The sequence below is a fragment of the Rhamphochromis sp. 'chilingali' genome (genome assembly GCF_963969265.1).
Source record: "Rhamphochromis sp. 'chilingali' genome assembly, chromosome: 6".
Lineage (NCBI taxonomy): Eukaryota > Metazoa > Chordata > Actinopteri > Cichliformes > Cichlidae > Rhamphochromis > Rhamphochromis sp. 'chilingali'.
Window position 1 is genome coordinate 10,609,861 of NC_137933.1, and position 17,577 is coordinate 10,627,437.

The window sequence follows — 17,577 nt, forward strand, 5'->3', positions numbered from 1 at the left end:
GAGGTGAAGGTGGGTTTATGTGGTGGTTTATGAAATGCAACAAGAGAGCAGCTGTGGCTGCTGCAATTTTTTTTTTTTTTTTTGCAGCACAGTTAGAGAATTAGCCAGAGGCAACAACCGCCATTCCCTTTCTGGGTGTCTAAAACCACAAGGGAATATACTTTTTAGTGAAACAAGAAGGACAACTCTAAATCTAGCCTACCACCTGATATGTAGCAGGCAGGCTGAGACACATCAGTTATGCAGCTGATTATTATGAGCTTATACATATTAAAATCACAAAACCTCAGGCTTGGAGCTGGCAATCTCCTCATGAAATATAGCTATAAGCAGCTGATGACCACCAATAGACAGATACAAAGTTGACAATGACTGCAGTTGAATGAAGGAGCAGCGAAAAGGTCAAAGCAGCACACTGCAGCCAAGATGTAATTAAGATATGAAGAATAGTATAGAAATGCATCACATAAGCGAGTTTCACTGAGTTCAAGTAGTTTTACTGGTCAGTAAGTATGAGGAGTGCAGAGACATTAAAACCACATTACAGTACACTGTAAATAGGAAATGTGTATTCCCATAGATGTTACTGCTTATTTTACCAAGTCTTTCTGTCATTTTTAAATACATTAATCTTCAAAAGTCATGAGCTCTGCTCATTTCTTGGAAACATGGAAATACAATTCATTCACATTATCTTGAACTCTCTTAGACAATTGTCTTGTTATTTCTTTAAGTAGTCTTGAGATTCTGGGAAGGTCAATCCATGACTGATAGTCTTTCACACTGGCAGTTTGACTGTTGGGAATGTTGTTTTTTTTTTATTGTACTATATATTTTTCTTGTTTCCAATCAAATAGAAGATGCTTTCCAGATGGTATTGCATGATTCATCAACATCTAATGGTATTTTTCTCCGTTGATAATTCCATCAGTTTTGACAAGATCCCCAACAATGCTTGTTAAAAATGAGCCCCAGGTCATTACAGAGCCTTCATCGTGTTTTACAGATGGCTGTAGACACTCACTGTACCTCTCTTCTGACCTGCTGTTTCGATATTGATATTTATTACATTATAGTACCTGGAATACTGACTTTGGCATGCCTCTTCCTGTTTGCCTTTCTTAAAAATGTCTTCTTAACAGCCACCCACTGAGACCATTTCTGATGACAATTTGGCAAATAGTAGATGGATCAAAGGAAGGTCCAGATCCACTTTTTAGATCTTGTATTTGATCCTTACTGGACCCCCCCCCCCCCCCCCCCCCCCCCCCCCCACATACACACACACACACACACACACACACACACACATTTTCTGTAGAAGCAACTAAAGAAGGGGAACTGAATTATATGTGTTTGTGAAGAGTGGAAAGAAAGCAATTTTTTTTTTTTTTTAAAAATTCAAGTATTGCTCAAGGTCTGTTTAAAGATGACAAAAACTCTGGCTCCTTTCCTGGCTTTTGCACAGTAGTATACATGATCATATAAATAAAATTTCAACATGAAAAACTATACAAATAAAGAGTCTTCCATAAAAAATAAAATCCAGTCATTCTTTCATCATTATACAAATGTTTATTTTCATTTAAGAGATTAAAAATTATTGACTCGATCGTCAAAGGACCTCACACATACGTTTTAACCAAAAAAGGGCTTTTCATAAATATTACTCATTTTTTGTAAATTTAAATGTCTTTTCTTCTTTCTTAGATCATATATTAGCTACTAAGAAAGAAAGAAAGAAAGAAAGAAAGAATAACCCATATAACTCACATACAATTACCTTTTAGTTGGTTTGTGCAAACTGTGATAATGATCAGAGTCCAAGACAGCAGTATGCCCACATCCCTAAAACCAATGTACAATATTAATCTCTACACAGCGTTCAAGTTTACAATGAGCAAAAAAGGAAATCCTCCTCAAACAACAGTAAGAAGCAGGTTAGGGGGAAAGCTGTGCAAAATCATTTCTACCCCCAACATAATTAGCCTATTTATGTATAATTACTAAGCTGAATCAGCAGTGCATTCTAATGCACATTACAAACAATTAGAGCTCTAATAACATTAAACTCGGCCAAAAAAAAATCCTGCAAATAAAAAGAGTAAAAATAAAATGGCCTACTATTGCTATTGTAAACCTAGCCAAGGGGAGCTAAGGGCCAGTGCACTCATAGTTCTAGACGCAAGACCAGATAAAAAGAGAGGGTTGCATCAGGAAGGGCATCTGGCTTGAAATCTTGGCATAAAGAATGAGATTTCCATACTGGATCAGTTGAGGCCCGGGTTAACGACGACTGCTTCTGGTGCTGCTGGCTGACAGGGTGCCATGGAAACTGTGCTACTGCTGGCCAAAAACAAAGAAAGAAGAAAGGGGCAGCGAGAGAGAAGGAAAGGTAAGGGAAGAGACTTTAAATGTAAGAGCTATGGCTGGTAAAAGGAGAGAGCTGGATGATGTGATGGAAAGTAAGAAGGTAGATATGTAGTGTGTTCAGGAGACCATGTGGAAGAGAAGCAAGGCAGGGGTGGACTCCTATCTGTACCAATGTATAGATAGGAAGAGAAATAGAGTATAGGCTATCTTGAAGACTCTGTGAATAGTTTTTCTGAGGTGAAGAGAGTGTCAGAGAGGACTGTGAGTTTGAAACTGGGAATCAAAGGGGTAATGATGAATGTTGTCAGTGTGTATGCCCCACAGGTTGGATGTCAGATAAAAGCAAAGGGGAATTTTGGTGATTGGAGCAGACTTCAGTGGACATTTAGTTGAAGGGAGCAGAGGTGTTGGGTAGGTGTGGTGTTGAGAGAAATACAGCAAGACAGATGATGGTGGATTCTGTGAAAAGAGTGAAAATGGTTGCATGTAGGTTGCTGCACACAAGTGGGCTGCATCTTATGCAGAAGGTGCAGTCTGAAAGAGATAGGAGCTTGTAAGGTGTTGTGTCAGGGGAGAATATAGCTAAGCACCACTGGACAATAATTTGTTGGATGGCTGTGGAAACCAAGAAGAGGAAGCGAGTGAAGGTAGAACCAAGAAAGAATGTTGCAGAGAGCCCAGGGAGGAGTAGAGACAGGCTCTGGGTGGTAGGGAAACCTCACCGGATGACTGGGACAGTGCAGCTGTGGGAGACAAGAGAAACTACTAATAAGGAAAGAGGGCAAGGAGACTTGGTGGTGGAAAGAGGAAGCACAGGAAAGAAGAGGTTAGCCAAGAAAAAGTGATAGTCGGGAAGGTGAAAGTATGACAGGAGTAGTGGGTTGCTAGACATACAGCAAAGAGAAAGGTGGCAGAGACAAAGTAAAAAGGTTATAGTGAGTTTTATGTGAGGTAGGATACTAAACTAGGAGAAAAGGACTTGTTCTGTTTGGCTTTCCAAATCAAGCTGGAAAGGATGTACAGCAGGTTCAGGTGGTTAAGGATAGAGATGGAAATGTACCAGCAGATAGCAGCAAGAGTGAAAGGAGAAGGTTGTGAGACCTGCTATGATGTATATTTTGGAGACAGTGGCACTGATGAAAGACAGGAAGTAACTGGAGGTGGCAGAGTTGAAGATTTTCATTGGAAAAAAAAATAGAACAAACAAGATTAGAGATGAGTGTATCAGAGGGACAGCTCAGCACGAGTATTTTGGAGACAAAGTGAAGAGAGCCAAGGCTGAGATGGTTTGTCCACGTGCAGAGGAGGGATAGAGGATATATTGGACAAAGGATGTTGAAGATGGAGCTGCCAGTCAGGAGACAAAGATGAAGACCACAGAAAAGACATGGTTGGACTGGAGGACAAAAGGGGATGCTAGAGATAAGGAGAGATCCACTGTGATCCACTGTCACGACCCAAAAGAAAGCAGCTGAAAGAAGAAGAAAAGAAGAAACACAGGCTATTGTGCAGCTATAATAACGATGTTCAGTCGATATTAAGAGGTTCAAAGTGTGCCAAGAAAATATCCTCCACCACAAGTCTGCAACAGATTAGTGGTGGAATTGTAAAGCGCTTTGAGAGTCTCGAAAAGCACTATATAAATGCAATCCATTATTATTATTATTTCGATGCTTTCTTGATGTTTATGTGATCCACACAGAAATGTGGTCACAATTGTGAGTTAAGTGTTGTGATATATGGAGATTATTATGCATGTTTTATTTTGCTGGTTTATTGGTGTAATTTAAATCCACAATGTCATGTAAGTTCCCTGTTGCCAGGAGAGTGTATAACACTTTGGACAGTAGGGGGCAGCAGCGTGCTTTGGGAACTGAGTCGGGTGCATAAGTTTTCCATTCTGGCAAGACTGACCAGGCGAGCGGCAGCGTGTCTCCTGTGTTCACTTTCTCCCCTGTTTTACAGGTCAGTAATGTGGTCAAAAACATAAAGAAACACACAGCTGGACACTGTGATACTTAAACTTTCATGACATAAGACGGGTCTGTGATATGTGATGTATTATACTGTCGCTATGTGAGCTACTTTAGCTCTGTAGGATGTTATAGCTAGGCTGTATGCCTGGGTAACGCTAGCAAGCTGTTGCAACTGCGTATAATACTCCATATAATAATAAGAAGCACCAACCCAGTTGGGTTTACAGTTCCTGATAAACTTGTAGCTTTGTGTTCATGACAAATGTTTTGTATAACGTGTGTGTAAAGTGTTCTGAGCCCGCCTGAAGTCATGTGTAAACTTGCTGTTTCAGTGTTAGAATCTAACTGGTCTGAAAAAGACATATGAAGCGAGAGAGCTAATAAGAGTACGGCCAACAAAAATGCTGGCAAGGAAAGTAGTGCAGTAATGTTGAAAGTAGAGTTTCCTTTCTATGATAAGACACTACCATGATGATGTGAGTTATTTTGTTTATCTCATTTATGGGAAATGAGGTGTAGTTGTCATTTCTTTCAGTCATTTAAACCCTTTGTTGTTTTATGCCAGTAGTGTGGACTAATATTGAAATGTACTGGTGGAAAACAAGCCATGTGAGGGAATGAGCAGTTATTGTGAAATTGAGTTAACAAAAGAGTGGAGCAGATATGCTTGTGTTGTATGAATAAATTCTGGCAAGACTGACCAGGCGAACGGCAGCGTGTCTCCTGTGTTCACTTTCTCTCCTGTTTTACAGGATCGTAATCTGGCTACGTGCCCATCATAGTGGGGCCTGTAACATTTACCCTACCATTCAAATGCAGAAATCTCATTAGCCCCAGCAGCATTTTTCCAATCTTCCATTGTCCAATTATGGTTAGTAGCCTCAGTTTCCTGTTCTTAGCTGATACGAGTGGTCTTCTGCTTGCTTCAAGGTTTGACATGTTGTTCTTTCAGAGAGGCTCTTCTGCACGGACATTCTCCTCTGACCCAGATAATATCACTGGATATTTTCTGTTTTTTGAGCATTCTCTGTAAACCTCAGTCCAGCCCATCTTGCACCAACAACCACCATGCCACATTCAAACTCAGTAAAAAAAACCTTTCTTCCCGATTTTGATGCTCAGTTTAAACTTCGGCGGGTCATCTTGACTATGTCTACATGCTTAAATACACTGACTTGCTGCCATCTGATTGGCTGATTTGATATTTGTGTGTACAAGTAGTTGAATAAGCATACCTAATGAAGTGAGAGTATATGGGAAAAAGTAAAGAATGTAGCATGCACGAATGCTACAGAGCACAGTATTTATAGTCGAAGTCATTTATAGTGTCTACATGGATGCTTAAAATAATAAGAATAATAATTGATCAAACTTAACAATACAGCATAACACACACACACACAGACACACACACAATCTATGACTATAAATCAAACTATAAAAACTTTTTAAACTTAAGCTGCAGTGTTAGTTTAAGTTTCATTTGTGCTGTAGTGTGCTAAAACCAGATAAACTAGCCTTTGAAATGCATCCTATTAGAGTGGTCAATTACACATGACCTGGCATAACATGAACCCAGTGATGTTAAGAAAAATACAGACAATAATGTCACCATTAGTTTACTCTAAATGAACTCCATTAGTCACTCTATGCCAGAAAAACAGCAACAGTGGTAAAAAAAAAAAAAAAATACCATATCTAAGTGCAACCGTAGAAATGTTGTATGCAACTAATTTAATAAATGCAAAATTGGGTTATTACAAAAAGTACAAATCTGTTCCATTTATCCTAATAATGTTTTTTTTCTCTTTATTTATTAAAAGGTCAAATAAGGTGAATTTAATTGTTTTTAATTCTTTAAACTCAAATGTTTAAACCTTTTTATTTTTCTAGTACACCTAATGTTTATACAGGTGTATCAGTGTGGTCATTTATTCCTACTGTTAACAAATTTCTTCATATATCAAGAATACCATTTATTACATTTACAAAATGGTACGCTGTTGGTACATTCTGTCCTAATTCCACTTTATAGTTAGAGGAAAACCCTAATCTAGCAGAGGACTTTGTAGTTTTCTTTCAGTACCCTAAACAAGGAAATTCCGCAGGGACAAATAGTTCTAAAAACCCTGCAGCTTGCACTGTGCTGTCGGTGAATGTTTTTCCAGCCATGACGTGTGATTGTGCAGTGTCCTTCTTGTCTCACAAGCTGAGCTTGGCTGTGGCAGGGTGTCTTGGGACACTGGACAAAAATATTTCAGAAATGCTTCAATAAACTCAATATTTGTCATGTCAGCTCTCAACAAGGAGGTCTGAATTTGAAGGAAGCTGTCTGTGCAGCGTTTACATGTTCACCCTTTGTACTGCATGTGTGGGTTTCCTTCCTCAGAGGCACAACTGCATACAGGTCAGCAACTCCAAATTGCCTATAGATGTCAGGGTAAGTGTGGTTGTCTGTCTGTGTTAGCCTTATAACAGATTGGTGATTTGTCCTAAGGTGGACTCAGAAGTGCACAGAGGCTGAGCTCTTTTCCACATAATGTCAGTCTTTGTATATCTCTAAGCCTAGCAAAAAAAAGTGACCACTGGAACATTTTTCCAGAATTTTGCCCAAAATCTTCTTTACAGCATTGCTTCAGTTCATTGAGGTTTCATTTCATGTACTGCCCTTATAAGACCCCCTCATAGCATTTAAGTTCAGGTTGAGGCAACCTTTACTAGGCCATTGTAACACCATGATTCTTTTTCAGTCATTCTATTGGAGATCTAGATCGCTTGTTCCATGACCCATTTTCAGTCAAGTTGTATTTGTTGGACTGGTGATGTTACATTTGGCTCTAGAATACTTTGGTACACAGAGGAATTCATGGTCAACACGGTAATTTCAAGGTGACCAACAAGCCCAAAAAAAATCATCATCCCTCCACCACCGTGCTTAAAAGTTGGTATGAGTTTATTTGTGTTGTGATAGGCTTTTCTCAAAATATAGTGCTCTGGATTATGGTCATCTCCTGCAACTTTTCGAACTTAAACTGTTCTCTTCTCTTCCTTTTCACAGGACTCTATAGAATCACATGAAACCTTTCTTTTTCAGCCTGTGTATGTATATATAATTACCTCCATTGCTTTTTCAAATTACAATGACAGTCTAAGGGTTTATTGAGGGCATTCCTGCACATAGCTTTTAATGAATGAGTAATGGAAATATTCATTATTTTACTGTGAGTAATTCTTTTTTCTTAATATGAATGATTTAAAACCAAATATTTGCGGCCTTCAGTCTGGTGGCAAAAGTTTTGTTGGGAAGGAAGCGTCTGACTTGAACACCACTGCAGTGATCGCAACATTAAGTGACGGAGCAAAGGGAATTAAAAGAGTTGTTTTCCAGCATGCAGAAATCTGAAAAAGCTCCTCCACAATGAAATGATATTTACATAACAACCAAAAATTAAACAGGCTCCAGATGGCATACAGTATCTGTAATTGAATTCATTTATACAGCAGACATCTGCAGAGTGTTTTTCCAAAAAAAAAAACAACAATTTTTTTTCTTCACTATTTTCTAAAAAATCACTGAGAAATGGAGAAACAGCAAGTGAACCCATGCGTGATTCAAACAACTGTTCATTCATTCATTCTGTGTAACAGCTCCTTTACTAAGGGTTTGTTTTTGCCTTTGAAACACTATCACATTTATGAGAGTGCAAAGATGAAGCAGAGCTGGAGCTTGATAGTGCAGAGAACCTTTTTGATAATCAAAGCGAGAAGAAATCAGTCACATGATGGGAAAAAAGAAGAGGTGAAAATCCTTCATCACCTTTTTTATGTGTGTGTTGCAGCAGTGTAGCTCTTTCTTCACAATTGCTTCTTTTGTTTATTTCTCAAAGATAAAGTTGAGTTATATCTGCAGTGACACGGATAATTTAAAGATTTCAGCTGTGAATATGGCGTTAAGCTGGGCTGTTGAGTAGGACAGTATACTCTGCGCTTTGTAGCTCAAAGAAAGTGTGTCAATAGTGCCACCGCCTGGTTAGCCCTGAAGAAAAAATCTAATAGCTTGTAAATCAACATTCCTCCTCAAAACACAGCTTCTACTATAAGGTATGAATAATTGTAGCATATTGATGTACTGAGCGTTTTTCTCAGCTTTAACTGGAAATTTTATATATTAATTACAGACAGGCAACAAAATAAAGGTTCAAACACAAAGTTTTTATATGAAATTCAAAATCTTAACAGCAGGCAGTATGAACACAAACAACAAGGAAGCTAATCGTGTTCATGACAAATAGCAGTGCGGCAGGGTGATGGTAAAGCTGTGCACATATTGAATACAATAAAGGTCATTTGTTCTGACAGTGTAGATAAAATATATGTATATGCCAGTACCTTTGAACTGGCTCTATGATAACAAAGAGTTCTCAATGTCTTCACTCAGTGCAGTCTCTGCTGCCAAGTTGGCATGTACTGTATGTTCTCCAACAATGATGGTGAAAAAACCACCACCCACAGAGGTTTCATGTCAGCACAGTCTGCATCCATAACACTGTAGACATCTGTTGGTCCAAACGGGTTGTAGGGAAGCCAAATAGGTCAAACATGTCACAGTCGTGCTAGAACTCCCTTTGGATCAGCTCATCTGGTACTCCTCCTCAGGCTCTCCACGGTCTGCAGGAACGAGCGCAGGGCCTGGTCCTCCTCTAGGGTGGAGCAGTCCTCCTCCTCCTCCTCGATGATGCCACACTGCACGCAGCGGAGGCGGGGCTCACGTTGTCCTGCCCTGCAGACACAAGCTGTGGCCAGAGACTGGGGAAACTCCTCCATCACCAAAGGCAGCAGATGGGCAGGGAGCGTGTCCATGCTGGTCGCCATGGTGAACAGTGGCCCAAATGTGAGGATGATGAGCTGTAGACAGTGAAGCTCTTAAGGGAGACGGAAGCGTAGCATGTACGACTTTAAAGGTTTTGTTTTAAAAATTCTTGAGTGTCAAATCAGCCTGGACTGTTTTGGGACAGAAAATACAAAAATAAATTAAAACAAAAAAGAGTAAAATTTATAACAATATGAAGTAGTCAATCAGCAAAAGCTGGCTGACATCTCTCTGAAGGTTCTGCTTGATAAGATGATGTGAGAGATCCTGTTTTGCTCCTTTTCCAATCTGCTCGTCGTTCTTAAAACTCTGCAGTGAAATTACAAAGTGCGAGTAAGCAGTGGAGTCTGATCGCCACTGAGATCTTCTTTATATACATCTCCGCAGCCCACTCGCTTCTTCCTTTGGGCATCCCTCCACACAGAGCTCCTCTCCCCTCCTACATTCTCTGTGATGACACATTTCCGCAGCTTCCATACCAGTGCACCGGAATAATCTCCCAGAAACTGTTGGCATGGGAACCGGACAGTGATGTTTGGGAGGGAAGAGGCAGAACAGTGAAAAAGCAGCACATTGGTATGGACTGTGAAAATGACAAAAATGGTAAAAAGCCACTTTAGGAAGCTATGTGAGCTGGTAATTAGCACGCACAGTGTTAAATATAGGTATGTAAGACAAATTCATTACACAGTAGAGTTTACAGAGTTTTTACACTTAGCATTTAGGTGTGATGGTATGTGATAGACACACACGTTAACCACAGGCTGTACATAAAACGTAGTGACATTACCAACTGATTTGTGGTTGGCTTTTTGGAGCCAGAAGTGACCACATTTAGACAAGATGATGGATTTGAAAATTATCAGATTAATACTAGTAAGCCTTGTAGGCAGGGTACATCCTTAGGCTGTGTGCACAAACGCCTGCTAATTCATGCACAGATACCACACTAATAAGATAGTAGAATTCCACCGAGGCACCTCAGACTTATTGGACAGTGAAATAAACCACACAGCAAGGAAATACACGATAACCACAGCTGAAAGGTCCACTTGTGCGAACATGATGCAGAGTTAAAGCTTTAATAAAAATGTAGCAATTTATCTTCTTCTTCTGTTCCATTTAGGGGTTGCCACGGTTGCCATACTTTGTTCACTATATCCTTCCTCTGCATATGTACAAAACATCTTAGACTTTCCTCTCTTTAAAAAATATATATATAACTAAATAAATCACTATCTGCACAAGTGTGCAGGTGTTCAGTTATAGAGACCAAACTTGTTTTACGTTCCAGGGTCTGAACATGATGTAAAGTTTGGCATTTTAACATAGGAATCAGTGCGGTCGACTCTCTTTTCAAGGCAGCCTTAAGTGGGCATTTCAGGAACTGCAATTTTTTGGTAACTGATGACTGTCTACAAAGCTAATTTATATTTTAACCAACTATAAATCCTAAAGAATAAAATTTTTAAAACTACAAAGACCTAACTGACACATTTGATTAATATAGTTTAAAATACATGAGGCATACTGTAGTCGGCTGTCGCTTCACAGCAAGGAGGTCCCGAGTTTGAGTCTGCAATCTGGCCAGGGCCTATCTGTGTGGAGTTTTCATGTTCTCCTGGTATTTCCGTGGGAGCTCCGGCTTCCTCCCACAGTCCAAACACATGCAATTAGTGGGGTTAGGTTAACTGGTGAGCCTTAATTGCCCCTAGGTGTAAATGTGAACGCGAATGGTTGTCTGTCTTGCTGTGTTAAGCCCTGCATCAGATTGGCAACCTGTTCAGGGTTTAATCCGCCTCTCGCCCTTTGGTGGCTAGGATAGGCTCCTGCCTCCCTACGACCATGATAAGAATAAGTGGAAGAGAATGGCTAGTTGGCTAAAATACACAATTCAAAATGCCAGTTACGAAAAATACTGGTGGCTACCATTGCTACCCCTCAGCTTCCTACTAGATACACCGATGGCTATAAATGTGAAAATCCTAGGTGATTTTCAGAAACATGACATCCAGGTCACTGAGATTCAAATGCACCCAAGATTTTTAGTAAATACACCTATGGTATCAATTTGAAAATCCTACATCATCTTCTTCTTGATTTATCATATTCACAAACTTGCGTGTCCACGTTGCCTGCCCAGCGGGATGACAACAATGCCCTATGAGCCTTTTATGGCTGAGGGGTAAAAAAGGTGACTGAACACAGGACATGTGGACAAACGACTGGATGAAGTTAGTTGAAAAGCATTTTTATTGACGTCTGCAACGACAGTACACCTTAACAACATTTAGATTACTCCAAACAAAGCAAGTAATGTGTGAGACCACTACTGCCATACTGGATGAAGTCAAAAGTCACAAAAGAATGTCAAACAAATGTCAGATTAGAATTTGTTTTCTGCTTCACTTCATCTGTACATGGGGTACAACATTTCAGCGAATCCAAGACTTGAGAAAAAATAAAAATAAAACGTCTGTAAAGATGGAGATAAATGTTGATGTGACCCACTTACTGCATAGAAAAAAAAACAAGCCACCCACTCATTTATCGTGGAATAAAATACATTTTTGGAATGTCAAGTGTGCTGTGAGAATGACACGGAAACTCAATCATGACTGTAAACAAAACACATTTTTAGTATTCTAACCATCACAAACTCTCCCTCTATGCTCTTCATGTTTATACACGCAATGTATAGTTGGGTTAAATGATACAAGCAGCACCTTCGCTAACCCATCAACAGTAGAGGAAGTTTAAAAAAAAAAAAGGATGTTTTTGAATAAGCATGTGGTACTTTTCAACAGAAAGTTGTGCGTTTGCAGACGACAACAATGATGGAATTAAGGACGTTTTTAACATCACAGTAGAAATGGTTGAAAAAATAAACTTTTCATAAGTCTTGATAACTCACTAAGTGCTTTCAAAACAGTAAGCGCCTCCAGTTTTTATTAAGCAGCTTGAAGCTAGTCCACAAACTCACAGGAGGTCTGAAACAACAGACACGTCCAAATCTTTTAAATCTTCTCCCGCAGGGTTCATTTTTTGATTACGCTTTGCAGACAGATGGTTATTTTTTTGTTGTTGTTGTTGGTTTTAGTTTTAACATTAGTGTCCCATTCATTAAAGCTGTTCACTTAGTAAAGAGCAACGCTTTAATCAATATTGTTTGCACAACTGTTTGGATTGAATGCTTTTAATGTGGCCAGATACTGCCTCACATCATCTATGAGCTAGCAAATATCAGAGGGAGACAAAACTGAGATGTTTGCCCAGAAACTGTCACGTTCATCTGCTCGGGTCCGTGATGATGATGATGGTAGTCGGACGAGTCGTTAATCCCTCTGTCTTGGCCTCCACCGATCCGTCTACCCCTGCTTCTGCTTCTTGAGGTAACGAGCGCGCTGGGACAAACCCATCCCCATCACGTGGCTGTTGAGGATCTTGGCTGGGAGCAGAGCTGTAGTCACCCAACCCTACAGAGGGAAATTACATGGTCAGCTGGTGGCATTTACAAATAACAGATTAGCATTCATTATTAATTTCCAACCCACAAGAGCAACAAATGTGGCGAGCACGTTTGCGCGCAGGAAAATTCTGGCAATTGTGCCGTTTTAATGCCTGTGCCCTTTTCAAATTATGCTTGAACTACACGCCTTTTAGTACAAGTCCCTGCAATAACTGTGTATTTTGCATAAAGATCATAAAACCATTTCAGCATTATGCAAATCTTTTCTCACTGATGTCATCAAACGCTACACAGACAATCCCATGGTTCCTTTATAGCCAGTTGTAAAATTCTATCTCTCTCCCCTTTGACTCTATGGGTAAATTCATCTAATTTGCATGCTATACATCATATACTAACAGGCAGCTCAAATTAAACGTTTCCGCTTTAGCCAAAAAGTCTGTTACCTTACCTTTAAAGACAACAGTATCACACTGATTTCAATTATGATTACAGTAAACTTATTTTACAATCAAGGAACAGTTTAAGTAATAGAGCATTTCAGAGACTTAGAAACACATCCAGATAATTACTAGTAATTTCCTTTTTTCCCCTTTTCATTTTTCATGCTTTATTTACTTTAAAGCTGAAATTAATTTCTTATCTAAAATAACATATTATTAAAACCGAGGGGGTTGTAATCGTGGAAAGCCAGTGTGACTTTTTGTGTCAGCTTTAGGACAAAGAAAATCACACTACGGCCATCTGTATGTGCCAGTGAGCAGCGTGTACTGGACCTCCTCCACTGTGTGACAAAGACAAACCCTCAACTTGTGTGAGGAGGATGAATGAGTTGCAGAGAGACCGATCTGGCAAATACGTCGGGTGAAAACGACTGCGTTGATGTCCCTTTTAAGCGGGCATACACAACAGTTCAGTCACCGCCGCTGCCACAAAACATCATGCTTACATTCTGATCCCAAGGGAAGGATTCACACTTCGCAGTAGGGATGGGAATCATTCAAGTACAGCCGGGCGATATGACCAAAAATATTTATCACTATATCCATTTGAAAATTTGCGATAACGATATAACTGATGATATAATTGACACTAGACAAAATACTTTACAACTCCACAACTTTATTAGTGCAAAAAAACCCCACATCAATGTATTTTCACTTAAACGAGCAGCTGTTTTTTATGTGCATTAAAGTTATCTAAAAATCTAACAGTGCAAATACAAATTCCTTGCTGACAGTTTAACCAAAAGGCATTTCCAGTGAATATTGGCCAACAAATCCTCAGCATAACCATGTATAATATCCACAAAACTTAATTACACACAATATGGTAATATTATGTTGAAGCACAGTACGTACACTCCGCAGAGGCTCCTGCCTACGACAGCCGTAATGCTCCGACAATCCATCAAGCAGTGCGGGTTCCTAGCTTAGCAAAGTCGTACTAAAACATTTGACAGATTTTCGAGCGCCGTGTACATAAAATCGTTTTGAGGTCAGTAAACACAACCAGAATTCATACATGAGGCGCACGGGATTATAAGGGGCACTGTCGATTTTCAGAAACATCAAAGGATTGATTTTAAGTGTGCCGTATTTTCCAAAAAACACGGTAATAACGACGGCCCGCTAGCACGCTCTACCAAAAATAGTGCTTTGTTGTTTATCTGACGGATGAAAGCTAAACCAGTCCCACACCACTGAAGTTGCAGCATTTTTACAAACCAATTCTGGTTCATCTGTTTCATTCAACGATCCACTTTCGCCCTTCTCATTCTCCGTCGTCGTCATGCTTTTTCCGCCATGTGCGTATGAAAACAAAGGCACCGCGCATGCGCGTTTTACCCATATTCTATTGCGAGATTTCATTTTCTTATCGTTGCCCAACATTATACTGGTATTACCGTGAACGGTATGATATGGCCCAGCCCTACTTCCAAGTGCTTATCATTACGATACATTGCCTTTGATTAACATGTTGATGCACTGCTGCAAGACAATCACCCAGGTGACGTCACTATAAGTAGGATTACACGAGTGTGTCCAAACTTCTGACTGGGACTGCATTTACTGTATTATGCACTGCTTTGTTATGTCAGTATCTCTAATAGTTTTCAGTTTCAGCTTTTCCTTGCTGCCCAGTCCAACTTTTGTTCACTCTCCCTCATTTACTAGTTAAGTGAAGAGTCACACAGTCATAACACGGGTAAGTGTAAATGACTGGGTTTGATGTATTATCAAAAACACTGTTATTTGGCACCAGCGTATCAATAACTGTGCTACAAGAGGAAGCACTATGATACACTGTAATACTGGCAAGCCCTGGTAACTTCAGTTACAGTTTCTGGTAGAGATGGACCGATCCGATAGTACGTGTCGGTATCGGTCCGATACTGACCTAAATTACTGGATCGGATATCGGAGAGAAATAAAAAATGTAATCCGATCCATTAAATATCACGAAAGCACCTCACAAAACTTGCGACACGCCGTAACTCGCCTCAGAACCGTAGCACGTTGGAGCAGTATGCATCACGTGATAGAGTGGCTGTGGTGTGCGAGACCTGTTGGTGGTATGGTTGAGCATTTGGAGCTTCGCTACCAACCCGGCATTTCATCTCCGACAAAGTTATCCCAGAGAGAAGTAAAGCAAGTGTGTAAGTCCATCTCTGAATGTTTGTAAAGCATTCCCACGTTAAGCTTAACAACCGATTTATGGAGCGACTGCCTCTTCTCTCTCTCTCCTGCTGCTACTTCAATCATGAAACTGCTTAATGATCAGCTGATCGGCTTTTCTGTCGCGACTCCGTCTCTCTTGTTTGTTTTTGGCCCACTTTGCACCAGAAAGAGGGAACCAGCGGCTGAACAACAGCAGCACGTTTAAGCTTGATAATCTGTTGTTAGAATTTATTTAATATTACACCAGGATCCTTTTCTACGTAGCTGACGGCTGGTAACTGTGCAGGGGCGGATCTAGCAAAGTTTAGCCAGGGGGGCCGATAGGGCATTAATAGGGAAAAGGGGGCACAAAGACATACTTTTCTTTCTTATTCTCATTTAAAATGTCAAGCTTTTAATAAATAATTATCTGAATCTCACACCCGAAGTTTTAATTTGATGTAAAATGAATAGAAGTCCATAACTGTATATAGTAACTATTAAGTCTAATATATATACCCTAGTAAGCTTTTACTTTTTCCTTTGGGAAGGCACCATCTGTGCAGTCTGCAATTCTGTTAAAGAAAGATGTTGAATCTATTTAATATTTCTTGAAAAATAATTGATTTCTGTGCATTTTTTTCACACTGCATCAAATTAAAGTTGATTACGTCGATTAAGCATCATGAGGTGGAGGGTGAGGGGTGGTTCCCTATTTTTTATTTCTTTGTTGTTGTTGTTGCTGGGAGTTGGAACCCTATTAGTTAGGTTGCTTAATATTTACGCTAAGTACTCTTTAAAATACCAGAATAGGGAGGATGGTGTAGGTTTAAGTTTATTAGATTGATCAGTATTGCTGAACTATGAAATATTTTTTTTGCATACAGGTATAACAGAATAGCTTTAGTGTTGTTGTTTTTTTAAACTTGAGTATGAACTTATACAAAATGCAGCAAGATATTAAAAAAACAGTTTTATTGATTAAAAAAAACACTATATCGGATTCATATCGGTATCGGCAGATATCCAAATTTATGATATCGGTATCGGACATAAAAAAGTGGTATCGTGCCATCTCTAGTTTCTGGAATGTGGGCTCTTCGCCCTCGATTGTAGCCGGAGACCTGGCTCACCAAGAGTGATGACACTAGATGTGAAAGTTGGGCGAGCCGATACAATTTAAGTTCAAGGCTCACGGTGAAATAACAACTGCAAACCTGCAAATGGTCAGAACAGGGCTACCAAGAGGGAGCTGTAATGAGACAACATTGAAGCGAGTATAACTCGGGTACAGGCTTTGATTCTGCACACGCAAACCTTTTCTCTGCACCTCATACAGAGGCTGGAGGCAGGAAAGAGTGCTGACTTTATCTTATCCACAAAAAAGAAAAAAGAATTCTTTTTTTATTCTCGAATAAAGCTTACTTATGCTGATTAGAATGTATTGACCACCTGTATGCTCTTAATAGACCCTATTCTTATTTATATGCACATCAATAAACAAGATCATTGATATTCATGTCACACAGTTCACTGGTGTACAGCACAGCATGAAGGAACTGTAAAGAGAAAATGACTGCTGCTCTCAGTGACCTCTGCTAAAAACGAAGACGCCTCAGAAAAAAAAGAAAAGCAAAACTATGTTTGTGTTTCCATCTCATTTCTGATGCTCATTTCTCTGCAGAGTAATTGCAGTGTTAGGATGCAGACAATACTGAAAAGATAGCTGAGCATCCCACTCCATTATTCAGGGGATGTTTACCTTTTGACAGATGCTTTAGCAACTGTTGACACAACATTAATTCAGTGAATGGAGATGAGCCTGTAGGAGGCTATTTTGTATAAAGTGAAACTGCCGCCTGATGGGGTTTCAGTCCTGTTGCCATCACATACCTTGACTACCTGCAGTACGATTCTCGCTCGTTATCGTGAGTGTTACGCTGCAGCAGATCCATTACTACTACAGAGAAACCAGTTGTGTTAAAATAGCATTGCTTTTATGTGCTTCCCTATCTTTTATTGTCATTAAGACTACCATTTGCCGAGTAAGAACTGGCCTGTCGAGTCATTTTAAGTTCCAACTAACTGAAGCACTTTCAGCGGAGCTCGAGTCACTGTCAGCAGCAGGTTTATTGTACAGCTTTAACAGCTTTAAATGGTCTGGGAAGGCTTTCCACAAGGTTTAAGGATTGTTTATGGGAATTTTTTGCCATTTTTCCAGACGCATAT

General features: G+C 39.7%; 1 protein-coding gene across 1 annotated transcript in view; it reads right to left on the reverse strand.

The window, feature by feature from the left end:
• Positions 1-11,454: 11,454 nt before the first annotated feature.
• Positions 11,455-17,577, reverse strand: part of hsd17b12b (hydroxysteroid (17-beta) dehydrogenase 12b) — a 28,154-nt gene continuing 22,031 nt past the window's right edge. Inside the window, exon 11 of the mRNA XM_080885490.1 lies at positions 11,455-12,695. Within this exon, the coding sequence (XP_080741616.1) occupies positions 12,588-12,695 (108 nt within the window). The 3' untranslated portion in view covers positions 11,455-12,587. The remainder of the gene's footprint in view (positions 12,696-17,577) is intronic.